This window comes from Lagopus muta, chromosome 27, assembly GCF_023343835.1.
Source record: "Lagopus muta isolate bLagMut1 chromosome 27, bLagMut1 primary, whole genome shotgun sequence".
In the NCBI taxonomy this organism is placed as follows: domain Eukaryota; kingdom Metazoa; phylum Chordata; class Aves; order Galliformes; family Phasianidae; genus Lagopus; species Lagopus muta.
The window spans coordinates 2,893,141-2,919,203 of NC_064459.1; the positions used below are offsets into that span (position 1 = coordinate 2,893,141).

A 26,063-nucleotide genomic window follows, 5' to 3' on the forward strand; every position below is an offset into this window, starting at 1 on the left:
TGCTTTGAGGCCCCAGGCTGGAGGATCCCAAGTCCCAAGCTGCTGAAGGTTTGATGATCCAAAATGTTCAGGGTCCCAAGACCCAAGGTGTTCAAGGTCCCCAAACCTAAGGTACTGCCAACACTCAAGGTGTTGAGGGTCCCAAGAGCAAAGATCTTGAGGGTCTCAAGATCCCCCCCCTTCCCCTCCCCACCCTGGCCCTCATCCTTGCGACTGTGAGAGTTCCTCTAAAGTGACCTTGCAGCAGAGGGGACTGAGAGCTGGGTACACACCTCTGAGAGGCTGCAGTCCCCAGGCCTGAGCATTTCCTGGCAAAATCACAAAAAGAAGCAGGCAGTGGTAGGTTTGGCTCAGGAAGGTTTAATGTGCTCCATCCCAGGAGTGGAGAAGCATTGCAGGGCGCTGCTGCAGGAGGGCTGCAGTGGGCGAGAGGGAGCCAGGCATGCATCGCAGCGGGGTCTGCGTGTGCAGCAGGAGAGCCAGCAGTCAGCGGGAGCTGCAGGGACGCTGCCTGAGGTCCCTGGTCAGCCAGGCTCCAGGGAGGTCCCTGGTGGTACTCAGACACCGAGGAAGAGATGCTGCAAGGACCTGGAGTCCTACAGTGCATGGAGACGGGTGTCCCTGTAGTCAAGAAAGATAGGCAGAACACATGAACGTTGGCCTGTTGGAGAGACCTGGAGCCCTACAACATTTGGATGTGCTGCACACTCAGAAAGGATGGCTGAGGAGGAGGAAGCTCTACAGTGCTTGGATATGAGTTTGATAGGCAGAAACATAGGGCATGCAGCAAGCAGCCCAGGTCTCAGACTCCACCATACCTGCAGAACCTGACCTAGAGCTTCAGCGCCGTGACACGAGGGATGTGGAAGGGACAGGTCTCCTCTGAGCCTGTAGAGCTGTGGAGAAAGAAGGAGAAAACATCAGATAGCCAAGGAGGAGCACATATCTGCCCTCTCTGCATTGGAACTCGCCCACCCCATGCTTGCTTCTTACATGAGCCGGTTGCGGATGGGGCGGAAATGCTTGGTGAGCCTGATGGCAAAGATTATGTTGGGGATGAGGAAGAAGGTGCAGCACCCCAGGCTGAACCAGAAGGCATTCTGCAAGGAGAGAGCACATGGGTCCCTGCTGGTTTGTGCAGGGAGAGGCAGAACCAAAGGTCCAGAGGGGCTGGGGAGCCTTGTGGTTGCTGGTCCCAGCGTGGGGTGCAGCACTGGGGTCCTTACCCAGGGGTCAGCAATGCGATCACACAGGATCACCCTCCCATTGTCAAGGGCTGTGGCGAGAGGCTGGCACGAAGCCACATCCTCCCTCAGCTGGAACAAGAAGTGGGGAGGCGAAGCTTAAAATCCCACCCAGCTCAGGAGGATGCAGTTTGCTGCCTCCACTCTGACAAAGGTGAGCACCCACCGTCTGTCCGACCCAGTGCAGGTACTGTGCAAAGTAGCGCAGCTCCTTCCTTGTGAAGCAGCCAATCTCCTGGGGTGGAAGGAAGGTGGCATGGAGGCTGGGCTTAGGAAGAGGACTTGAGGCTCCAATTGCCTCTTCCTCGATTCCAGAGCTCCTTTACTGCTTTTTTTCTCTGGCTGTGGGGTATTTTTCTGCTCCTGGCTCACCTGCCGGAGGATCTGCTGGGCTTGCACAGGCAGCCGGGCTTCCACTGATGCAATGGTGGCCAGTGTGGTCTTCACTCGGTCCTAGAGAAGTGCAAGAAGTACAGAAAACCCTCAGGGCACTCAGCAACACTGGGCCTGGTGGGATGGGTGCCCAAGGATGAAATTTCTAATTTGGTCTGATTGCTGTGGGGTAGGGAGAAAAAACACTCCTGGCAGGGTAGAGGCTCAATTAAACGCAGTGAGGCATCTCTGCCAGGGATGGGACTGATGCTCACGGGCTGGCATCATTCCTGGGTCTCCATCATCCTATGACTCACTTTTGGGATGCTGTACACATAGGGCCCCGTGTATGCTTTTGGTACCTGAAGGTGTGGTGCCAAGCGTGAAAGGAACCGGACGCTTTCTCCCAGCTTCACCTATAGGACAGGGAGGTGAGAAAGCTGCAAAATCCCTTTTCTCCCCTCCACAGGGACAGGAGCTGCCTTGTAGGTGTGAACTCACCACCAGCGCCTCCTGAGTTTGCACCGTGGAGTTCTGCATCCGCCACAGAGCCTTGGCCTCAGCAGCCAGCCGTCCTGCCACCGTGCCGTTCCTCTGCAGGGGGACAGCGGGGTGAGGGCAGCCCCGTGGGCACACGGGCAGCTGCTGCTGTCTGCCATGCCACTCACCTGCATCTTCTGCAGCCCCTCCAGGCTCCGAGCCAGAGCAGGGAGGCTGGTCTGCACCACAGGGATCTTCATCTAGAGAAAAACAGAGTCATCGGCTGCTTGAAATCCAGCCTCGGAAAGACTGTCACGGGAACCAGGTCTCTGCCAGCAGCCCTTCACCTCCTCCTGGAAGCTCCTATAGTCCACCTCATCCACACCGCTGCGGGCAAAGGTCTCCAGGTCGTTCCTGCCCTCACTGCGGAGCAGCCGCACATCCCCCAGCTGTGCCGTAAAGTCAGCCAGGCGTTTTTGGAAGTTGGCCGTGTACTGCAGGGATGAGATAGGGATGCTCAGGGCCTGGCACCTCCATCCCAGTCACCCCAGTAAAGCTCTTGCATCCCTGCGCTGTTTCCAGAAGCTCTGCTTGAAGGCAGCCCTCACCTTAGGGCTTTTGAGGTGCTCATCCAGGTCGTAGGACTTCTCCAGCTGCAGCACCTCCCACAGCCCCGCGCCACTCTTGCACTCCCTGCAAAGTGAAGGGGCAGTCGGTATCACCCCAATTAGCACTCCTCCCGCCAATTTGGGGCAGCGGAGGGCTCCTGCCAGCACCCACCGGTATGCAGCAGTAAGGTTGGAATCCCTCCTGAGGTTGAGCTGCTGGGTGAGGTTCAGGGATGGAGGGAGGTTCCCAGGGGTGTCAATAAACTGAACAAAACAGTCAGAAAGAGAGAGGCAGGGTGAGACGCATGCATTCCTAGACATGTATTTTTGGGGGTGATCTGCCCTCACATGTGTATTCTGGTGTACCCCATCCCATCTGCAGCTAATCTTGCATGAATTGCATTGCCAATCACGAGCACTTCAGAACCATCCCAGCACCTCCAAACACCCAGGGGACAGTGATGCAGGTGGGAGCATTGTCACACGAAGGAAATGAATCACTGCAAAAGCCAATTTCCTACTGCAAATCCAGTAATCCAATTGGAATCTTAATTTTTTGGTCTAGGATGAGGCTTTCAGGTTGGACATTAAGGAAAACTTCTCTGAAAGAGTGTTCAGGCACTGGCACAGGCTGCCCATGGATGTGGAGTCACCATCCCTGGAAGTGTTCCAGAATCACGGAGATGTGGCACCGAGGGACGTGGTTCAGTGGGCAATATTGGCGGTAGGTTGACAGTTGGAGTAGATGATCTTTTCCAACCTTATTGGGTTCGGGGACAGGAGGCAGAGCATTTGTGGGCATCTTGGTGAGCGCATGCAGAGGCGTATGAAGAGACAGACAGATGTCCACCCACCTTGTAAATCTCCTGGTTGACCCAATTCCTGCAAACCAACGTCTGGACGTTGCCCCCAACCACGAAGGTGGTGAAAACCATGAGGATGAGGAGCCAGGAGAAAAGGAAACCCAGGCCCACGCCGCTGAAAGAAGGAGAGGAGGTGCCCAAGGCAGCTCTGCAGACCTGAGCAGGCTTGCGGTGACCTGCCTGGCCCCGCGGCTCCCTCCTGCGCCCAGGCACGCCGGCTGGGTGCGGGAGCTGCTGGCTCCCAGGGAGGAGCAGCTTCTCCCAAACCCTCCGGCGCAGGCGGAATCTACAAAAGCCTTTCAGTTCAGCTGGCTCCTGGTTCCTGCCTTTGCTTTTGCCCTTTTTTTTTTTTTTTTTTTTTTTTTTTTTTTGTATTTTTGGGTGGCATGAGATGGCCACAGACCCCTGGGAGTAATGCTTACATCAGGAGAAACTTGGCACCGGCTTCTCCTCGGCACTCGTAGTCGCTTGGGTCCTCCCGCTTGGACAGTCCGTATGCACCCAGAGCCATCCCAGCCACATTGCAGGCGACAATGAGGAGGACGATGGAGCACAGCGCCGTGCCTGCAACCCACCTGGGGGAAGTAACAGGCCGATGGTTGGACTTGATGATCTTAGTGGCCTTTTCCAGCCTTAATGATTCTATGATTCTAAGTTGCAGCAGGCCATGACCTTGAGATACAGACCCATATGGGGCTCAGAGAGGGTCCGCACCCACCTCCTTTGCATCCCCTGCAGCCATTTGGATCACCTGTACCACTCGAAGCGCTCCACCTCCCGGAGGAAAGGCTGACTCCTGTCCTCTGCCTTCAGCAGGGCTTTGTTGACGTGCCGGGTGTAGTCAGGAAGGGGGAAGCCATCGGCTATGGTCTGCACCTTCTCTGACACTTGGGCCATCTCCTCCCTCAGCTCTGCAAGATGAAGAGAGATACTGAAATCCTGGGGTGAGTCCAGAGAAAGGCAACAAAGCTGTGAAGGGTCTGGAGCACAAGTTTTATGGGGAGCAGCTGAGAGAAGTGGGACTGTTCAGTCTGCAGAAAAAGAGGCTCAGGAGAAACCTTGTGGCTCCCTGCAACTCCCTGAGAGGAGGTTGTAGGGAGGCGGGATTGGCCTCTGCTCCCAGGTAACAGCGATAGGATGAGAGATGATTGCCTCAACTTGCACTAACAGACATTTGGGTTGGATATTAGGAACAATTTCTTCCCAGAAAGAATGGTTGGGCACCAGCACAGGCTGCCCAGGGAGGTGGTGGAGTCATTGTCCCAGATGTTCAAGAGGCGTGGAGATGTGGTTGTGAAGGATGTGGTCAGTGGGCATGGCAGGGCAGGCTGGGGTTGGACTAGATGATCTTGGAGGTCTCTTCCAACCTTAATGATTCTATGATTCTAAGCTTATATTGGAGAGGGTCCCTATGTCCCACCCCATCTCTGAATCAGGATTTGCCCCACGGAGGGCATCCCTCCTCCTCATGGGGGTTCTGCTCACCCTGGATCACTTGTGCCATCCTCTCCACAGCCAGCTCTGGGATAGAATTGAAAGTACCATTGCCCTGCGAGGAGAAGAGGGACTGTGAGTGGCACAGATGGAGATCCCATGGGTGCTGAGCCACCCCACTCCACCCACCTGCCGAATCATCTCTGCAAAGTCACTTCGGGGCAGACCAGCCAACGTCTTCAACACCTTCTCCACCGAGGGCACCTTGGAGTGGGAAAAGCATCCCGTGAGCCTGGCGAGTGTCGGAGGGGTGGGGGGTAACCAGCACCCCATCCCACCTTGCTGTAGTCAGCACCCAGCTGCAGGCTCTGTGCCCTGCCCAGCACGCTGGCACAGGAGGTGCAGCGCGGATCGTCCAGGAGTGCGACCACACGCTGCCGTCGCTCCTGCAGTGCCGGCTCCAGCTCAGCCCGTGCCTCTGTCAGCACTCGGACCGTCTTGTTGAGAATCTGTAAATGGTGCAGCGAGGTCTGTAGGTCTTAAAGAGAAAGCCCAGGGCTAGTTCTCGCTGCTCCACTCGGCCACCCCTGTCTGCAAGCAAGGCTTTGGGAGCAGCCCCGGGTTAATCACGCTTAACATTACCTCCTGCCCTGTCCTGCAGGTCTGCCAGTGCTGCGTAGGTCATTGCCTTCAGCTGTGTGTGGATGGAGAGCCCCACGCTGCGGCTCACCCCTGCAAGGCACCACGAGACCATCAGCCCCCTGTTCCATCCCAGAACAGGGTGCTCCGGGGGTCTGTGCAGTGCTTACCCCCCAGGTCAGAGATTATCTGCTGCCGGGGCACTTCAAACTGGTCCACTGCCATTTGCACGCCCTGCAAAGAGAGACAAGCTGCTGTGCAGGGGCATCATCAGGGAGCAAAGGAAGCCCTGTGTTGTATTAGAAATGCATCCATCTCATTTGCTTCCCAAACTGCTTTGCCCTGGCATATCGGTCACTCCAGCACCCACCTGGGGGATGTTGGCAATGTGCTGCCGCAGTGTGCGCAGCGTGGCCGGCACAGCACCGAGCCCCGGCTCCATCTGCTCCTTCACTCGCTGGTTGGTGACCAAGGCACAGATGGCGCTGGTCCTGCCAGGGATACAGGAGGTGACAGGAAGGTCCCATAGAGCATCCCCATCCCCACCTCCATCCTCACTCTCATCCCCATCCCAATCCGCATCCTCAACTCTATTCCCACCCCCAACCCTATTCCCATCCCCATCAGCATGCTCCCTTTGGGGTGAGGCACTTCAGGACACTCACAGGATGATGATGGAGGTGATGGAGAGGCAGACAAGGAGGCAGCGGCGCCGGCAGGCCAGGGAACGCCGGTGGGCACGCAGGCGGCCCCCGCACCGCCGCCGACTCCGGCAATAGCAGAAGCACAGCCCTGCCACCGGCACAGCCACAGTGAAGAGCAGAGCCACCGCAGCACAAATGACGTAGCCCAGCTCGTACTGCACCACCTGTGTGATGGCAGAGAGTGGTTTTGGGGTGTTCCATCTGTTTGTTTTTATGTATCCCCAGTTTTGGGTTGGGTGCCACCGCTGTGGCTTCCATGTCTTCACGTCCCTGCTCACCTGTGATGCCCGCACTGAGCTGGGGTTGTTCAAGGCTGCCCTGAGAAGCTCTGCAAACAAACCGTGGCAACGGTGAATGCCTCAAGGGCAGCTCCCACATCCCACCTGGTGCACCCCTATCCCTCCGTGGGCAGCGTCCCCTTCCATGATGGGACAAAGCAGCTTCAACCCCACCAACCACTCCCAGGTACTGCAGAGGGCTCCAAGGGGTGGTGGTGGTGGTCATGTTGCCTCTCCAGGTGGGGACTCACCTGTGGGTAGGGGGTTCTGCTGGATGAGGTCCAGGTAGTGTCGGACGAGGCCATAGAGGGGGTCAAGAGAGCTGGGCACGCGGTGCAGCGCCGGCACTCGGATTTCAGCATGGGTGTCGGTGAAGCGGAGGACACCAGCAGGGCTGCTGGGGAGGCACTGCTGGGCGCCAGCAGGACGCAGCAGCACCCAAGCGAGGAGCAGCCCGGCTGCCCGCATGGCTTCGGCGGTGAGGAAAGAGCCGGGCGGCCCGTCAGCCTGCAAGCGCACGGAGGGGCATGCCCGGCCCTGGTGGCTTCGTCGGCTGCTCCAAGGAAACCTGCCTGACAGGTTGGCCGCCGCCGAGCCCAGACGCTGCGTGGCTGCTCCCCCGGCCTCCCTGGGGCGTCTGGGCTTGGCCAGGCTGTGCAAGGCGGGGTGATGAGCCGCCCAAACCTTCCCAAACCATCCCAGGGCTGTTTTGCAAGCACTGCGTCCCTTGCCATGCTCAGCCCTGCAGGCAGCAGAGATCCCTCCTCACCTGCAAACAGCATCCCCTTGGCTGGGCTTGGACAAGGCTTGTCCCCAGCTGTCCCATGGGCATGTCCTGCTCCATAGGAGGAGCTGAGCTCTAGTGACAAGGATGGCAGGAAGGGAGGGAGTTTCCCTTTGGGACAGAGTGCAAAGCAGTGTGGTCCCTCCTTCAAAAAAGGTGCCTTTCCCCCAGCAGGGGATGGATGGACGCAGCAACTTTGTGGAGCAGATGGCATAACGCACTGCTCCACAAAGAATCATAGAATGGTTTGAGTTGGAAGGGACCCTTAAAGGCCATCTGGCCCAACTCCCTGCAACAAACAGGGACACCCACAGTTCAGTCAGGTGCTCAGAGCTCCATCCAGTCTGACCGTGGATGTCTCCAGGGATAGGGCATCCATCATCCCTCTGGGCAACACATTTCAGTTCCTCACCAACCTCACTGCAAATTTCTTCCCTATATCCAGCCTAAATCTCTCCTCTTGCTGTTAGAAACCATTTCCCCATATCCTACGACAACAGATCCTGCTAAAATCTGTCCCCTTCTTTCTTACAGTCCCCCTTTATAACCCTCCTGGGAATAAGATGCATCAGACTGGAAAATCCTGCCCTGGACCTACAGGCTTGGCTGATTCCTGTCCCAGGACAAAACTCCCAGGACCAGAAAAGCATGGAGTCGGGAGAGCAATTACATGCAAGGCATCTATATAGGTCTATATGACTGCAAAGCAGCCCTGGCCGCCCCCGCTTCCCTGTGCCGTGGGAACGGCTCCTCCCAGCACTCCCTGCATCTCCCATGGGTGCCCACAGCAGGACAGGAGCAGATTCCCCCTCCATTCATCTATCTGCTCCCATCCATGGTGGCCATCCAGGCTCCAATTCATGGGGCAGGCATGGGAAGCTTCCCTAATAAAGTGCTGCATGAGAGAAATGAGAATAAATGAAGAAAAAAAAATAATCCCATCCCAGTGATTTTCTTTCCCGACAATCACTCACTATCCAAATACATCCTAATTTTCCATCCCAAAAATTCTGCATCCCAACAAAGGCTTTTTTGGGGGTGAGGTGCTTTTTAGAGGGGAAGGGATGGGGCTGGCAGAGGCAGCCCCCAGGACAACAATGCATTTGTACTGCCTGAGATGGGCACAGGGCCTGGATGGACTCCAGCATGTGCCTACCCAGGTCACTGTAGGGCATCTTCTGCTCCAGGTGTCAGTCCTGCAGAGCCTTGGCTCTAAGGTTTTAGGGCTGGAGCCTGTCCTGCGGCCCAGGAACGGAGGCCAGAAGCCCACCACCACCACTTTCCTGTTACCGCAATGATTTCCTGTTCAAAAATAAAAAGATTTCCCATCCCGGAGTCACCTGTGGGCTCCCAGTACTGCCCAGAGCCCCCCAGCGCTGTCTGCAGCCCCTCAATAACCTCACAGAGCCCCCAGGTCCTTCCCAGTGCCCCCCAGCGCTGTGTAGAGCCCCCCCCCAAGCGCAGTCCAAAGCTCTCCGGTGCCCCCTGGTGATGTCTGCAGTCCCCGAATAACCTCCCAACGCCTCCCAATATTGTACAGAATCTCACAGTGCAAATCCATTGCCCCCAAGCATTGTTTGGAGTCTCCCCCAGTGCCATTTGCAGCCCCTCATTAACCTGCCCCCAGTGCTACCTAAAGATGCCCACATCCTTCCGAGCGTCTTCCAGCACTGCAGAGCCTTTCCCACGCCCCAAACGCTGCCCGAAGCTCCGCAGTGCCCCCTCGTGCTGTCTGCAGCCTTCAATAACATTCCAGCTCTCTCCCAGGATCCCTCAGGTCTGTCTGAACCTTCGTAGTGCAATCGCAGTACCGCCAGTACTGCTGAGAGCCCCCCGGAGCAATCCCAGTACCACCAGTACTGTCAGTATCTCCTCATCGCCCTTCCAGTGCTCTCTAGTTCTATCCAGAACATCCTAGTATGCTCCCAGTGCAATCCCAGTACTGCTTACAGCTTCTCTGTGCCTCCCGGTATCCTCCAAGGCTGTCTAGAACCTTGTAATACAAATTCAATCCCTTCCACTATTGTTTAGATCCCCCACCAGGGCTTTCTAGCTCCCCAATGGTCCCTACTCCTGTCTACAGCTCCTCAGTAACAGCCTGCTGTCCCCCAGGGCTCTTCCAGTGCCCCCCCCAGTACAGTTTAGAGCACCCAGGGTCCTCCTAGCATTCCCCCAGTGCTGTCTAGAACCTTTAGTACAAACCTCGTGCCACTGAGTACCATCTGGAGTTCCACCAGTGCTGCCTGTAGCCCCTCAGTAACCTCCCAGTGCCCCCCAGTTCTGCTTAGAGACCCCAAGTGTGCTCTCGTGAAACCCAAACCTGCCTGGAGTCTCCCAACTCTGCCTGCAGCACATCAGCAGCCTCCTGCAGCAATGGGTAGAGCTGGTGGTGATGGAGCTTGGCACAGACTGAACAGGGATGGGAGACCTCTCAGGCACTCGAGGGAGGCTCCTGGGGGACCCAGAGCTCTGCAGGTGCATTTGGACGCCCAAGAGCACACAAGGTGGCTCTGGGAGGCCTCTGAGGCACTTTGGAGGACATAGAGGAGCTCTTGGGTGCCTCTGAGCGCACAGTGGGGCACTGGGTGGCCCCTTGGGCAGCAGGAGAGGCCTCTCAGGTTCCCCGCCAAACTCTGCTGCTACTCTCAGATACCTGATAGCACACAGGTGGCCTTGGGAGGCCACTCAGACACACATGGAAGCATCTCAGGCACCCTGGAGTACACTGAGAAAACTCTGCTGGTACTCCTGCATGCCCTTGAGGCCACCTAGGGTCCCTCAGAGGGCTCACTCTTGTGCTCCAGGGCACTCCAGAGGCCTCCCCGTACCCCAGCCTGTACTCTTTGGTGCCAAGGGTACCCGCAGTGCTCAAATGCATGCGCCATGGTGACCCAGAGGCTTCCCCAGGTGCTCTGGAGGTCTCGCAGGGCACCCTGGTGTACTATTAGGTGTCCAAGAGAACTTGCAGAGCTCAACGTACTGCAGGACCTTCCCAGTTTGCTCCAAGGGTCTTTGCAGCTCCCTACAGGACATGCTCTTCTGGGGTGGAAGGTCTTAAGCTGCATGAACACTGGTTTTACCCACCACAAAATGCAAAACAGTGCAAATTAACCTTGCCTACTGAAAAACTTGCTGGGTCAGACAGCATCACACATGTTCTTCTACATACCTACTTGGAAGGTAGATATGAAACAGCTCCAGGTCACAATAGCTTTGGTTTTGAAAATCCTGTGCTACTTCTACTTCCTTTCTTCTGCTTTTAGCTGCTAATTCTGTATCAATTCTAAGCTCAGATTAGACCTATATTTGGCCTTATATGCACATAGAACAGTTAATGGCAGGCTTGCAGCCTAACGAGCTGTGAGCTGGATCTCAGTGCTGCCAGCATAAGGCATTACCTGGATTAATGGGCTGACAACACAGCTATTCCTGTGCTCTTCTGCAGCAGCACAGCCCCACTGACCTCAACGCCCTTCTGTGATTTCTGGCTGCTCTGTTCCTCAGTGCATTAAGGTCAGTTAATCAATTAAGATTGATTTCTTCTTCCTGACCTCAGGTTCTATACACTTCTGTTGATTTCCCCCCCCACAGCGTTGCTCTGTCGCAGGTTCAGAGTCCCAGGCACTGATTTCCTGAAGAAGACATTTCTTCCTTCCAACTCAGAATCTTGAGGAAGAAATAGTGATAGAACAAAACCAAGTGGAAGTTCCACAGATGTGCGTCGACCAAACAGCAGTGCTTTAGGCTACATCTATTGCTGTGATAAGCTGTGACACCATACAGCTGACCAGCAAACCTGAACTACGCCATTTCACTGCATGGGTGCTGATGCCTAAGACCAATAACCACACCTCACTGCTAAGAGTCAGGAGCCCACACCAACCCAAGTGCTTTATTAGCAGGTGACTGCTGCGTGGTGCTGCTCATTAAATGCTAACCCAACGCTGTTCCACACCATGGATGGGTGACCTTCACCGTGAAGTGGGTAGAAGTTGGCCAAACCCCACCTCCACCCATGCCCAGTGCCATCTCCATCACATCTCATGCACACGACCCAACTGCTATCACTGGAGGTTTCGCTGCTGCTCTTCCAGTCAGCCCCATCACCCCCATTCCATTACCTGCGCGTAGCTTCCACTGAAGGCTGTTTCTCTCCTCCACCACCATCGTGATGAGGGTTCAAATAGAATGGCTGAGGATATGGCAGTAATACAGGAAATCACACTGTTGGCATCTTCACTATCACCTTCCCAGGAACCATGTTCTGCTGCCTTCCTCCCTCCTCCTCACCCACATTACAGCAACCTGAGGGCCCAGATTCTTGCCTGCTGAAGGCACCAGCCCAGATGTGCAGTTACACAGACACATACCCTCAAGACACAGATGCACCCAGTGAAACAACAACATTTTGTCTTTATTAGGAGTTCCCATGGTAATATAACACAGAGTTCTTCAGGAATAAAACACAAGACTTGGGGTTGGGTGTTTTTTTGTTGGTTTTTTTTTTTTTTTTTTTTTTTTTGCCATTGAGACAATGGTCAAATATCAGTACTTCTTTTTGTCTACACACATGATCAGCTTTAGCACTTACAGCTCCTCCACTCATGGTTCACAATCACAAATCCAAGGGTTAAATCCAGCTAGTATTAAATCCTACTGTTTTTGTTTTAATTATTATTATTATTATTTTTAGAGCTTCAAGTCACTGCGGTTAATTAATTAAGTCATGTTTTTTTTTCTTTAAGCATTTACATATGACATTCAATAAACAGACACAAAGCAGACGAGCTCTCACAGGAAAAAACATGCTTACACAGCCTGCAAAAAATCTTTTTTTTTTTTTGTGATTTTCTTGCTTTTTTTTTTCCCTTACTCTTTCGAAGAACAAATTGAAATCCAAAAGTCATCATGAGTCAATGAAGGAAAATAAAAGGAAGACTTAAGTGAATACTGAAGAGCCGCGTGTTTTGTAGAATCGACACGGATCCCAATTTCTTTCTTTCTCTCCCCAACTCATTCAGATTGGTTTTAACATATAGGTGAAAGACAGCTGCAATATATATTATGCTCACAGATTACTTCACAAAGTGCAAACTCTTATGCAAAACTAACCACCCAAGGGTTAAACCTAGATACAAAAGGCATGGATGAGTATGGCAATGTCTTAGCTTTGATGTTCAAAGGGGCCTATGGGAATTGTGCTGGGAGGGGCAGGGTACCTACACTGCTCCCAGATCCTTTGACAATCCCAGCGTTGCTACTGCATCACAACAAATTTGGTAGTTGCTTCTTAAAAGCCTTCTCATATTTAGTATGTCATTACAAGAAACCATTCAAGAAAATGCTCACAAATAGGGAAAATGAGGTCCATGCACATGGTGAAGGACAAACAGAAGAGAAAGCAGAAGACACAGCCAAGCACCAGGGCTACAGACAGTGGAGGTAATGCTTTGTTAACTGTGGGTAGAAAAGCTCTCTGTGCTCAGAGACAGCCTGAGCCCTTGGGACCATCAAGCCCTCCAGCGAAGCGTAAGTGGGACTCTAACAGTGCAGATTTATGCTCCATGTCCTGAAAACCTGAAAACATGAGCCTCCAATACTAGCGCTAAAAGACCTCTCAGTCCTGGGTTTAAATGATCCTGTGATCAATGCTTAGTTGGAGGAGCACTCCTACCTTCTGGTTTCTCAAACCTGAGGCACGTACCCGAGCAGGGCCGGGGGCTTCTCAGGAATATTTGCACCAAAGCAGATCCCTGAAGGAATGACAGACTGTGAAATTCGCACATGGATGAGAGATTCTCAGCTGCTGTTGACCCACTGAGCTGCTTGGAGGCTCCCAGTTACAACAGCTGGGCATCTGGACGCTAATTGGAATTGCCACAGATGCTCAGGCATGCACACAACAGAGCAGCCTTCCAACAAGAGCTAAAGATAAGCTCTCAGAGTTTTAAATAACCACTCATTAATGGCCAGGAAAGGGGATGTGGCTGCTACAGAAATCTTTCAGGCAAAGTACTGCCTGTTGCCTATGGCCCTCTGCTTACTGACTGCTACCTGTAAACCAACTGCTAAGAGCTTCTCCAGAGGCTCTGCCCAGCTCTGCAGCCCCAGTGTTTGCACCAGCTCAAGAGCCAGTATGCTGAAGTGAAGATCATAGCTTATGAACCTGCACTGCTGCCTCCTACTGCAGCAAAGCGGGAAGAACAGGCTGGAATGATGCATCCTAGGAGCACCCAAAGTACCAAAGGGGCAGTGACACTGGTGGGGGTCAATAACTCGAATGAGGGTCGGGAAGGAGCAGGGAGAACTGGGAGATGCCCAGTTCTGAGATAAGGCTTTGTAAACACGATGAGACAAACGTATTAAAAACACACACAGACATTTAAAATTAAAAAAAAAAAAAAAAAAAAAAAAAGGAAAAACTCCTCAAGAACCTAATTTGCAGCAGAATCAGGAAGGAAAAAAAAAAGGAAAAAAAAACCCCAACAGAACAAAAGTCTCCAACAGCTCTAGCTCACCCGATGGCAGGGTGCCATGTGCTCTGTCAGCTCCTAGTGCTGGGTCCTGGTTCTCTTTCTTGGCAGCAAACAGCTATTCTGTGGCCTCAGAGGTGGTGGTGGGGAACGGTGCCAGACTGGGATTCGTGGCCCTCCGTGCTCTCCTAGCTATGCTGCTGGAACACAGAACCCTAAAGAACATCCAGTTTATAACCCTTGAACTACTCTTCTGCTTGACATTGGGGAAAAAAAAAAAAAAAAAAAAAAAAAAGCTATTTTTTTTACATTTAAAATTTATTTATTCTTTTTTCTTTTCATCTGTGTCTTAAAGGCAGCTCCGGGGAAATTCACTTTATCCTTCCTTTATTAAAAGAAAGATGCTGAATGGGACATAGGCCACATATCTCAAACATCCTCTTCACATTTACTTTTGCATGTCAGAGGTGTCAAAACAGGGTTGGTTGTTTTCTCTTTAAACGTGTAGGGGCTGACAGGGAAGTGAGAGGGGTTGGTGAAGATGAGGAGGGAATCTGAGGGGACCGAAAGAGGCGCGTTACTTCAGCCCCCCCCATTGCCCGCAGTAACCATCACAGGCTCTAAAAGAATCAAAAAGGGTCTCCAGGTGCCCCCATCCCCTCCCCTGGTCCGCTGGGCGGGCGGAAGGGGTCGGTCCTTAACCCAAGCTGGTGATGTTGGCACGTCCGCCCGGCGGTGCCACGATGCGCTGGGTGGTGCGGCGTGGGATGTTGTCGTCAATCTGTGCACCTGTGGGAGACAGGAGGGACGTCGGGTTCACCACGGAGACTGTGTGAGATGCAGGGGGTCTGGAACAGGTCGTCCCGTCCCTGCAGACCCCCGGGGATGGGGCTGCTCTGAGCACCCGATCGAGCTGTGGGTGTTGGCTGCAGAGGAGCTGGACCACACAGCCTTCCTTCCAACTCAAACCATTCTACAAGCAAAGTGCATCGGTTTCCAGTGCCTTAATTCTGCTGAAATCTGCTCTGCATTGACACCACCACTCTGAACACGGGCACCCAGCCCTATGCAGAACTTATGCAGATGAGAACTGGCTAAATGCTTCTCCCTTTGCAAGCCTCTCACTGTCTCCAACTTTCCTTGTTGCTGAGCCTCTTGCCCTGTAACGCTCGGCTTCTTTTCTTAGTCTACTTGTCCTGACCCTGTTAAGGCACTTGTGTCCTGTCCAAACTATTCCACCCCCAGTGCATGGAGAAATCCACCTGCTGCATGCCAGACCCACAGCTGCTCTCAGCTGGCAGCTGGCACTGGTGCAATCACACAGCCAGCTGAGCACTGAGCTACAGGGAATGCAGCGTTTAAGAAAATAAACAGGGCTCTATGAGAGCTCCTCTACAAGAATACGTACCAGACAAGCTAAAGCCAGACTGGTGCAGGTTCCTCACGGGTGGGGCTTGCTGTTTGGCAGGAGATGTTTTAGCTGAAGATGCAGGAGTGACCGTCTTCGGCGTCACCGACACTTCGCAGACCGGCCCATCATAGAGGCCTCGAGGCACACCCCGCAGCTCGGCCAGCTGCAACACACAGCAGCAGGGAGCTTTAGGGTCAGACAGCCTTCAGCACGGCCCTAAGCAGCTGGCCAGATGTTGCTAAGCCAAAGATGCATATTTCAAGATTCATCTCTACTAAGAGGATTTGAAAGCAAACAGGACCTTCCTTTCCTTTCCACTCTATTCCCCTTTCCCCTTCATTTTCTCCTTCCTTTCCCCTTTCCTTTTCCCCTTCCTTTTATGACCTCAGCCAACCTGCTGTTGTATTAAATGCTCCTGGCCACTCTAAGGAGCTTATTGCTCCTAACCCAGGAGAGCCACGCTGCTACAGAGCAGAGCTGCACAGACAGAAGCCAGGCCAGCTTCATTTCTTCAGCTTCGGAGCTTTACATTGGGTTAAACATAATTATTCCAGCCAAGATACTGCCCAATTGGATTTGGACTTGTAGGTCAAACACACATTTCTGCAGGAGGGCAGAACACAACAGAAACTACAGTTCTCTTCTCCCCAGTGCTGAATTATCTGTGCTTGTAATTCTTGTAACTTGTAATTCATCCAACAAGTAATTAAGGAAAAATCTACAAGGGATGAGCAGACTGCCTACGGTCAGCAAACCCAAACAGCTCTGGTTTTGTCCAGGAGAGGGCAATACCTCAGGCTCTGAAACATCTCAGAAACCTGACTTCATCTGGAAATAAACTTCTCAAATCCCCTGCAGTTCATTTGCAACTGATTTTAGCACCAGCTTTTCACCAGCTAAAGGCATATCAGGAGCAGTCTGTTTCGAATGGGTGTATTTTAGCCTCTTAAAAATAGAAATGTTCCCACTTTTAAGCAGTCGTGGGCTGTGCCTGTGACTCACCAGTCACCAGACAAGAGCATCTGATTGTACCTGACAGAAGGGAAAGGAGCATCTGTAGCAACAAATCAGAATGCTGAACTGTTGCTGGAAGGTTTGATGTGTAATTGCTATCAATATCATTACAATCTGTTGGTAATCTACAGATGGACTCAAATCCAATCCAGACAGCTCTCACTGCCCAGGGGTCTCTAAGGTAGCAAAGAATTACAGAGCAAAAGGAACAAAATTTGCAGAAAAGCCAATCTGAAGTCAAAGTAGTGACTCAAGCAAACAGCAGAAATGAAAGGGGAATGAGCTACACATGGCTTCTATCCAGGCAATGTTTCCTCTTGCAAAGTGCACCCACTGAGCCAGGGACAGCCTCTGCTTTCCACCCACTTCCTCTGGGGAGCTCCAGGGGGCAGCTGCTTGCACTCACCCTGCTCCTCGCTTTGATGCGCTTGTAAACGAAGTCGGGGAACGGCTTCCTGGGGATGTACCGCCCAGAGCCCTCCGTTACGTGGAGATTCCCATCCTCCAGCACGATCTTCCCCTGGCTGATAACCACCAGGGGAGACCCACGGCACTCCATGCCTTCGAAGATGTTGTACTCCAGAGACTGGAACAGACAGAGAGGCAGCGTAAGGCAAACATTCACACCAGCAAAGCCCAGCAATCAACGGCCATGCTAACTCCTAAGGCCTGGAAGCAAACCCAACAGCACGTGCCTCAGCTGTACACACAGTGCCTCAACAGAATTCGTTTTAAATGAGGATACTTTCAAGCATACCTGGTCGAGACAGACGTCAGCACGTGCCTTCTCTGCACTGCATGAGATTTAAGAGCCAAATTAAGTTTTACCTGAGTTTCATATTAAAAGCGATGGTTATTTTCAAAGACTGTACTTGGAACCAGAGTTTTGGTTGATGGGTCAGAGACCAGGACAATCTTTTTACTCTAATGGGATTGCTCATCCTCAATTAATAGGATTTGAAACGTTACACCATGGAAAAAAAGAGGAGTTTTAAAGGAATCGCTGGTAGATGTCCCACCCAAGAAGGGTCCTGGAAGGAGATACACTACAACCAGGCTATTTGGGGACTCTTACTCAGGCAACCAGCTCTGAAAGGAATCCAAGTCTTTTTCTCTGAGTTAATGATGGAGTTGAACCTTGAAGTGTGTTATAAGTATGGGTAGGCCTGACTGCAGATTTACAATTAGCTAGAATGGTGGTTAAACCGACAGCAAACCAGTTCCAGTATGAAAAAAGTTGTGGTGGCAAAGGAGGAGGCTTGGTTAGAAACTTATGAGTTAGGCTGTTCCAAGAACAACACCATCTCCCCCTCCAGCTCCTGACGTTTCCTTGCCAGACAGTGGCAACAGCAGTGTGAATTCTTGGAAAATGTTTGCATGTTGCTCTAGCATTAAAAAATGTAACAACCATCCGATGCCACATAATCAGTATGTCTCCTTGTGTCGTGGCAACGGCTCTGCCTGACTTTCAAAGGGCTTTTGTTTTATCCTTGTGATTTAAATGGGATGCCTTGACTCTATGGGCATCACTCCTCTACATTTCTTCTTTCACAGTGTGTGAGATGCTCTGCAGGAGTCGCAGTGGGGATCTGCAGTCTTCAGCCCACAAACCATTTCTGAGGAGCGGCCTTGAGATCATACAATCATGGAATCATTAAGGCTGGAAAAGACCATGAAGATCATCTGTCTGGCGGTCCTTCAGCCGAGCCCAGACATATGGCAAAAAGAGGTGATGAGCAGTGGTTCCTGATTGTGCTGGAGAACATCTGCAAAAGATACCTGAACTTTGTGTTAGGAAACGTTGAAGGCTCCACTTCCTAAAAACAAGACCCATTAAAATGCAGTGGCTGTCAAATATTCAATCCAGGAAGCTCCTTCCAGCTCTCAGAGCTCGTCAGCTCCCATATGCACAGACTCAGGTTTACACCACTGAATCCAGCACTCTGTACGTGAGCAAGTCTTCTCTCTTCAGACTGAATGTGATGAGTCTGGAAGAACCTCAAAAGCAACCAAACTTCTGAGTCTGGACGCCTGTGTTAGACATTACGCACAGGTAAAATGAATCCAGGCCATCTGTGCCCAATTCTGACACTGAGTTAAGTCACAGGAAAGCAAATCAAACCTTTAAAAAAAAAAAAAAAAAAAGGTTTCTTTGTGAATGTGCCCAGGGATCCAAGTGTGGAAGAAAATTTTGCTCCTTCAGCTCCGGAGTGAATGAAAGCATTCATGGAAAAAAGAACAAGGAGTTTTTTTCCAGGGAAACATTCCATAGGTTCATCGCCAGCAGTGAAACAAGTTGTCAACAAATGCAAACAGGGGTTGCTTTCTCTGCGACAGAGCACAAATGTCACAAGGAGACTCCAACCAGTGCTCTGTGTGGGGACAGTGCTGCCATTCCATGCAGGCTGGGATGGTTCTTGCACTGCAGGAGCCAGGTGTGAGGTCTGGGATGCTGCTGTGGGCCACAAAGCTCCAACAGTGCCACCATAAAGAGACAAGGGAAGCGCTGCTTAGTTTGGGAGCTGCCCTGTGTTTCTGTGCCATCCTGGGTTGGGATGAGCATCAGGAAAATCACGCCTGACTCCACACATGCTTCCCCTATGGCTTCACTCAGCTAATGGTCCCTGCCATGGGTTCTTCTCAACTTCCCTCATCCTCATGGATATTCACCAACTTCAGGGCCTCCACAGCACCACTAACCCTGCTTCTCCACGCTCCCGAGGTGCAGGACATCTGCATCAAAGCCTGAATGCTGCCAGAAGCCTGCAGCAATCAGGGACAGATTGGTGCTCAATGTAAATCCACTCAGACTCACTGACCTGGATCACACCTCCAGAAAAGGTGTCTGGGAGCTGATGTGCTTCACTGGGAAAGGCGCAGTCCTCAATCCCAGTGCTGCTGAGCCAAAAGGTCATCAGTGACACATTGTGATGAGCTGTGTTTTAAAAGATTCAAAGAGCCAGATCCACACATCCAACACTCAGAAGCTCTTTGCTTTGAAAGGAATATCTGGGTGTTCATGTGATTTCAGCTTTGGACTCACACAGCTGAGCTGTACTGGATGTAAGACCACAAAGGGCTTGGGGCAAAGGTTTAAAGAAAAATAAATTAAGTAAAAAAGCCCTCAGTTGTCACAGGGTCTGGTTCCTATCAGCACCGTCTGAAGAAGAGAGAACAAAACATGCAGGAGAAATCACATCATGGAAAACATCCTTACTATGTTGTGGGTCTTGGCAGAGATTGTCTTGACGCTGTCCGGATCCCAGATAACCAAATCAGCATCAGAGCCCACGGCGATGCGGCCCTTCCGTGGGTACAGGTTAAAGATTTTAGCTGCATTTGTGCTGGTCACAGCCACAAACTGGTTCTCATCCATCTTGCCAGTCACCTGCGGAGAGATGGAAGCATTAGCCTGGATGGCAGCACTGTGGAAACCAGCCCCAGGGCTGGCAGGAGCTCCTTCTCCAGCCAAAATACAGCCAGTCCATGACGTGTGACATACCACAGCCTTGTCCCAGATGATGGACATCCTCTCCTCCGTCCCGTTGGTTCCCTCGGGGATCAGGGTGAAGTTGTCCTTCCCAACAGCTTTCTGAGCAGTATTGAAGGTGCAGTGGGCACTGCCAGTGACTTGGAGGTCTCCGCTGGAAAAAGGTAATGACAGATGGGTTTTGTGTTGTCACAGCCTTTTGCTAGCTGGCAACAACCACTATTATTTTTATTAATCGCTCGTCTCATGATGAGACACATCTTGTAATGAACACAAAGAGCTCTACTCACCAGGACAGCAGGGAGTTGAGGAAATCAGGAGTGGTTGGGTCAGGACTCAGTGGTGGGGAAGTGACAAAAGCGGCCGCCTTCGCCCAATTCTTGCTCCAATAATGAGATCCATCAGTACCCAAGCTGGCTGTGATGGGCTCCCCGTACACCACAGTGCCTACAAGACAGGAATGCAGGCAAATCCACTGTAATTGCTGAGCAATGTGCATCTCTATCCTGGCTTCCAGGAGCAAAGCCTCTGTCTGGAAATGAATGTTTCCAAGCCTTTACACTCCTGAGTTAATAATAAAGATACTGCTACAGATAAAAGCATGGAGCAGCAAAAGATGCCTGTGATATTTTTATAAACATACATACAATAAAGATCTAACAAGGCTGGGTTTATCACAGCAGGCTCTGCGCACAGATCAGCTAAGAGAAAACTCGTGTTAGAAGAGCTTAATGCCTAAAGAGAAAGTACATCACCAAGAGGAAGCATCAGTGCTTCTGGTTCCTGAATGCAGCTCAGGAAAACTGATTCCCCCAATGGTTCAGGGTAAATCCGTGTCAGAACCAGGAAATGAAATCAGATCTTCTGACTCTGTCCAGTGCATTAACCACCAGTGCACCCCTCCTCCTCATTAACATTTCTGGAAGCACATGAAGGAAGAGCTGATCCGTAAGGCCACGATTCTTTGCACGTTGGAACACAGCAGCACATCTGCACACCAAGCAGATGCAAGGTACTGCAACTTCAAAAGCAGCACAGGCTGCAGCCCCATGGGTCTGCTCACCAAATGAAACCCTCCCCAAACCCCTGCAAAGTGCCTGTCCATCTGGCTTCTGAGTCCAGACACCCCATGCATTCGCAACAGCCTGCAAAGGATGGGGCAAAGTCAGAACCAAGGCAACCCATGAATGGGTCAGCAGGCTCTTGCACAGCTCACCATGCAGAGCACAGAAATACGGCCTTCCACCATACTGTCCATATCTCTGAATGGGAAAGAGTGTATCAGCTGAGGCTGAACAAATGCACAAAGTGCCTTCGTGCTGCTTCCAGACCCCAGTGACACCAGAGGAATAGGATCAGCGTGATCAGAGGGGATCCACCAGCAAAGGAAGGGGCTGCCTGACATCGCCTGCCCCAAATAGGGTTATGAAACCAGAACAAGGCAAAAAACACACGCTGCCTATTAATGGGAGGCCTGTTGTGGGCCAGGACATTGGGAGGATTGTTCTGCAGAGAATGAGCTCCAAGATCTGCCAGCGATGGAGTCTGCGGGGAATCTCCTCCATACAAATGCCACTGGGAGCATCTGGCTTTAAATAACAGCCGTTCTTTTCCATCTAGCCAATCAATTCCATTCTGTTTTTGCTTTGGATAGTCCTCAACTAAGTTTCCTCTGTTGCTTGGGAGGGCAAGGATGATGTGTGTGGCCCTCCTGGGCTATCCAGCTGGGTAATTGCACAGCATTTAAATTGAATTATTTGAATAAAGGAGCAGAGAATGGCGTGCCATTTATACCCCTAATTCTCCTTATAAGGAGAAAATGTAATCCGAAGTCGGCTTCCCTGGCCTATAGGATTAAGTTGCACAGACACATCAAGTTGTTTTTTGGGGTAATGCAACATGCAGCTACTTTACCAAGTCAACACATCTTCTCATTTCAGTGTGATCTCCACTATAATGGAGCTAGGGGCGGAAAGTTCATCCAAAACAGCCTGAACTGCTTCCACATCATGAACAGAGAGAGGTGCCTTGGAGATCAGTCCCCTTACCAGCTCTGAACTCTCTGAACAGGTATCGTGGGATCAAAACACTCCTGAGCTAACACACACACACACACACACACACACACACACACACACACAAGCTGCAGTAGGAAATCAGCTCTTCGAGCACCAAGCACCCAGATGGAAAGTGATGTCATCTGTGTATCTGTTCAGGCTTACTGAGACTGCATACAATTAAACACAACCCCTCCAAGGAAAGGAGGGGAACCATCATCCCTCATGCTTACTCACCCACCCAGAACAACTTTAAATAGAAGAGTTTTGTTACAGAAGAAGGGAGACAGGCGCTCACTGCACTCTGCAGCCTTTGCTTCTTGGGGGCAAGGCAGCATGGGCAGGACGTGGAGGAGCTCCTGCACCACTGAGAGCAGTACAGCTCCCTCATGGACCTCACCATGAGAAGCAGCACTCAAGGTCTGGGTCCTTCCTGCAGCATCCTTAGAGGCATCAGGAACTCCCAGCCAACCCTAAACTACCAATCCCAATTCCTGCTTGGATGCCAGGCTGTGAGCACCAGGAGCATCTATTTCACAAGCAAAGATCTGGTAACTACATCAGCTACTCCAACCACCTCCAAGAGGGCCCACGAGTCACAGAGCTCCATCAGGACTCTTGGAATTGCTTCTGACCCCAGAAGCAGCTCAGCAGTAAGCAGTAAGGGAAGAGCACAGGAGCTGGAGAGAGGACACAGCTTGCTGTCTCCATGGAGATTTGTCAAGCAGGGAATTACTCTGTGATAACACGAAGGCACATGGCTCAGTGTAGTGGGATGCGTGCGAGGAGGCTGAGCAGAAAAAACAGCTTCTGGCACTGATAACGATCCCTGAATACTTCTCTGCAGGAGATGAGACAGAAGCAGTTGCTTGGGACCTTTTGAACGACAGCCTGGATAGTAACACTGGAAAAAGAAACTCCTCCTGTAGGGGTGAAGCTTATGTTGGCAAGGATTTGCACGGAATGAGCTAATAGGTTGCTTCCATCCAAGGGCAATAACTTACCCTTTTTCCTGGCTTGAGCAATGACTTCAGCAGCGCTTTTGCTCATCACCTTGGTGATATAGAGAGGGCAGTTGGTTTGGTTGGCGATGGTGATTGCCCGGTTCACAGCTTCTGCCTCCACCTGAGAAACAAAGTCAGCAAATCAGCAACATCCCTGCATGACAGCATAACCCATCCTCCTTGTAGGGGAAATCAGGGTGTGCAGGCGTGAGGTGAGCTCCCACCTCTCCAAATCTGAGCCGGAAAAATGTACCATGTAATCAGGATAATTAAGATGGCATCAAGCTACACTCCCCTCTCATTACTCCCTTTCCTCCCAGGCTGCTTCTGAATCTCTCTACAAGCAGGCTAAGTCCTAAAGCAACCCCCCAGGTGCTTGGGGTCAGTATGGTTAAGCCTCTCCTTTAACCTAAGCAAAAATAAGCAACTAAATGTTAGCTCAGCAGAACTATTCGTGTTCCAGCCCACACGGAAGAGAGATGCTGTAGCCACATATTCTGGTAAGCCACGTTTGCAAGCAAGCCTTCTAAATTGTACCCTCCACTACGATATCTGGCTTGGGATCTGACAGAGCGTGAACCACCCCATAAATCAACTACTTTGATACCCATAAGGAAAGCCTGAGCAAGGCTGAGGCACTACATGCTAGCTGCTCTTAGAACGAATGCAATCAGGAGTTTCCCAAGTCACATATCCTAATCAAAGCAGTCCAGCTGACAAACTTAATGAGAGGAATTCTCATAGTGCCTACTACTATAAAGAGCTGCGATGCCATGGACATCTTCCATGTCAACAAAGGAAAACCCACAGCAACCAGGCACCTGATTTCCAAAAGGAACCTGCCCAGGGCTGGCACACACTCAGCACTCTGGAGATCTGCTCTGCAGTGCTTTGTCCCAGGTCACACTCAGCCAAACCCCATCAGCCCCAGAAGCAGCTGCTGGGCCATGCACTGAAAGGAGCACCTGAAATAAAGGAGCTGGCAGCTGAATTTGGCACAAGGATGCCCAACCAGCTCCCCAAACCCAGCAGAGCTACAGGGGTACTGCCCAGGCCTGTCACCACTCCAGGGCTGGTGACAACCTTCCCTAGAGAGTGCTGCTGCCAGAACAGGGACATTTCTGGCCCAAAAAGGACAGGCTGAAAGGAAGGCTGTTTTCAAGGTTCCACAGTCAGCAGCAGGAAAAGGGAGGCTGAAAGAAAGAGCAAAGAAAAGCCTGACTGTCCATCCTGAGAAGCAAAGAGCAACGTCAGATGGGCTGATGTTCCCAATGGCATCAGTTTGCAGGCACACGCACTGCTCCTCTGCTGCAGCACTCACATTTCCACCCCATGCTTCGGTTTCCTCACTTGCAAACAGGGATAAAACAACGCCCAGCTCCGCAGCTCTGACCAAAACGCCTCCAAGCAGCTGCTGAGCAGGAAGAGGATCATTTCTGCCCAGAAGAAAACGAGGCTGCTGAATTCCTGCCTTGTGCCCAGATGCTATGGTGACAGGCACATAACAATAACCCAGCAACTAGTCCAAAGGGGAATGTTTGCAATTACCAGCATGCATCAGAAGCCCTAACACAGCAGTTCTCCTGAAAAAAAGAAAAAAGAAGACAGACATTTCCTGGAGCGCTTGGATCGCTCGGGCTTTCGGCGTTCTTGTGGCTGAAACAGAAACAGCAGAAAAGTGACGGATGGCTCTGAGAAGTCATCACAGAATGATCCACTCTGTGAGGCTGGGAGCTACAGAGAGTGATGGGTGATGCTGCCTTGGAACGGGGGTGGCTTTGTGAAGGATGGGACCGAAGGCTGGCTGTGACACCAGAGCCAGCAGCAAAATGCGAGGCTCCATTCGTGCCTCCTGCCCAACCTGCAGGCTCACAGGGGGTGCAGGACATGGCCTCCATCAGCCAACGTAAACAGCGCTGCGTGGTTTGAAAAACACAACAGGGAAAAAGGAGGGGAGGGAACCAGATGACATCGTTTCCTGCTCTGTTTCCTATGACTTTAAAGGAGGAGAACGTGGGCTGAGAGCTTCCACCCTGCGCAGACGGCACAGCTGAGCTCAGAGCTGCCCAGCTGCTGGGCCACGTGTCCTGGGACAGCCCTCCTCACCCCACTACCAACAACACATTCCTGCACAGTGCAGGAGACAGATGGAGCACCAAACCCGAGCCAGGGGCGCACACGGTTCATGCTTTGAAGCTCCTGCTCTGCTAATGATGGTTTTCGAAGCAGCCAGACGAGGCTGGGCTAATTTGATGATAGGAGCAGCCTTTCATAAGTCCACAGCAGTTATGGGGTGCTCCACAGATGAGCCCTTAAGTGTCAAGTCGGCATCTGTTCCTGCTCTCCTGATGCAAGGCAAGAAAAATGTCCCATTGAAAAAAATGCAGGAGTGGGTGGAAGGCTCGGTGTGTGAGCTCACAACTTCCAGGAAGCAAGAATCCCAGCTCCTGAGGCCAAGCAGCTCTGCAAGGGCTCAGCCCAAGCTGAGAGCGTTCCCTTCACTCTGCCTGCAGCAGCTGAATGATTTACGTTCCTACTGAAATGCTGCTGGATGCTGCTTGTCTGAACCGAGGGAGGAAACTGAGGGAGCGTGAGGGCACGTGCAGATGATCTCACACATCCAGCTTCCAGCAGGACCACATCTGGCGGGCAGCACAGCCCTGTTATCTTGGGGGAAGAGAGATAACTTATGGTGTGTAAGCACACAGATGGACATCCCAACCCTTGAATGCCGTGGTAAGGTACTGAGCTCAGAGATACTGAAAGAAGGGAAATGAAGAACTGAAAGGGCAACTTGTGAGTTCTTTTCTGCTCTTCACATTCTTTCAAGGACTCAGAGAGAGTGAGATAAATGGGAGTAGGGTGTTCAACCCCAGAGAAGATGAGGGGTTAGGTGTGCTGAAGTGCTTGCCTAGGACCTGAAACTCAGCTCCCCTCTCTGGTACACATTTTCTGTGCCTTCAGTACATCATTTGGGTCCCTCGTGGTAGAAAAAAAAAATAAAATCCACCATTTGTACAACATTCATCTAACAATCAAATACAACAGAAGATACAAGTGTCTAAAACAACGTCACTCTGCTTTAGGTACCTCATGTGAAAGCACCTTCACAGACCCTCTCCAATAACCTACAGAAAGAGATGAGCATTTCCAGAGGGTGAATTAAACCTTAGGGTGGAAAAATTGTTCCCTGAAAGCACTCCTCTCC

General features: G+C 51.7%; 2 protein-coding genes across 5 annotated transcripts in view; both read right to left on the bottom strand.

The window, feature by feature from the left end:
• Positions 1-363: 363 nt before the first annotated feature.
• Positions 364-7,194, bottom strand: PROM2 (prominin 2). Its single transcript, XM_048928084.1, has 24 exons — positions 6,874-7,194; positions 6,623-6,672; positions 6,306-6,508; positions 6,011-6,131; positions 5,811-5,874; positions 5,644-5,733; positions 5,340-5,539; positions 5,191-5,265; positions 5,053-5,116; positions 4,319-4,478; positions 3,990-4,142; positions 3,559-3,682; positions 2,877-2,968; positions 2,705-2,789; positions 2,444-2,590; positions 2,285-2,356; positions 2,118-2,210; positions 1,979-2,032; positions 1,617-1,697; positions 1,411-1,479; positions 1,227-1,316; positions 994-1,100; positions 819-896; positions 364-621 (listed from the first exon to the last, which is right to left on the bottom strand). The coding sequence occupies exons 1-23, from the start codon at positions 7,088-7,090 to the stop codon at positions 833-835; spliced, it is 2,475 nt and encodes an 824-aa protein (XP_048784041.1). The 5' UTR covers positions 7,091-7,194; the 3' UTR covers positions 364-621; positions 819-832.
• A 5,034-nt stretch (positions 7,195-12,228) lies between these two features.
• DPYSL2 (dihydropyrimidinase like 2) overlaps positions 12,229-26,063 on the bottom strand; it is a 44,216-nt gene continuing 30,381 nt past the window's right edge. For all 4 annotated transcript variants that reach the window (XM_048928059.1, XM_048928061.1, XM_048928060.1 and 1 more), the window contains 7 exons: positions 22,856-22,976; positions 20,085-20,241; positions 19,807-19,948; positions 19,522-19,692; positions 16,711-16,890; positions 15,288-15,453; positions 12,229-14,668 (listed from right to left, as the gene is read on the bottom strand). In XM_048928059.1, coding sequence (XP_048784016.1) covers positions 14,577-14,668; positions 15,288-15,453; positions 16,711-16,890; positions 19,522-19,692; positions 19,807-19,948; positions 20,085-20,241; positions 22,856-22,976 — 1,029 coding nt within the window. In that variant the 3' untranslated portion in view covers positions 12,229-14,576. The remainder of the gene's footprint in view (positions 14,669-15,287; positions 15,454-16,710; positions 16,891-19,521; positions 19,693-19,806; positions 19,949-20,084; positions 20,242-22,855; positions 22,977-26,063) is intronic.

Bases quoted from the DNA above. Each gene is read 5' to 3' on its own strand.
- PROM2 (XM_048928084.1), bottom strand. From the start codon at position 7,090: ATGCGGGCAGCCGGGCTGCTCCTCGCTTGGGTGCTGCTGCGTCCTGCT. The intron at 4,143-4,318 runs GTGATCCAAATG...TACTTCCCCCAG, and splicing joins GAGCGCTTCGAGTGGTACAG to GTGGGTTGCAGGCACGGCGC. The intron at 1,698-1,978 runs GTACCAAAAGCA...GCACTTCTCTAG, and splicing joins GCTTGGCACCACACCTTCAG to GACCGAGTGAAGACCACACT.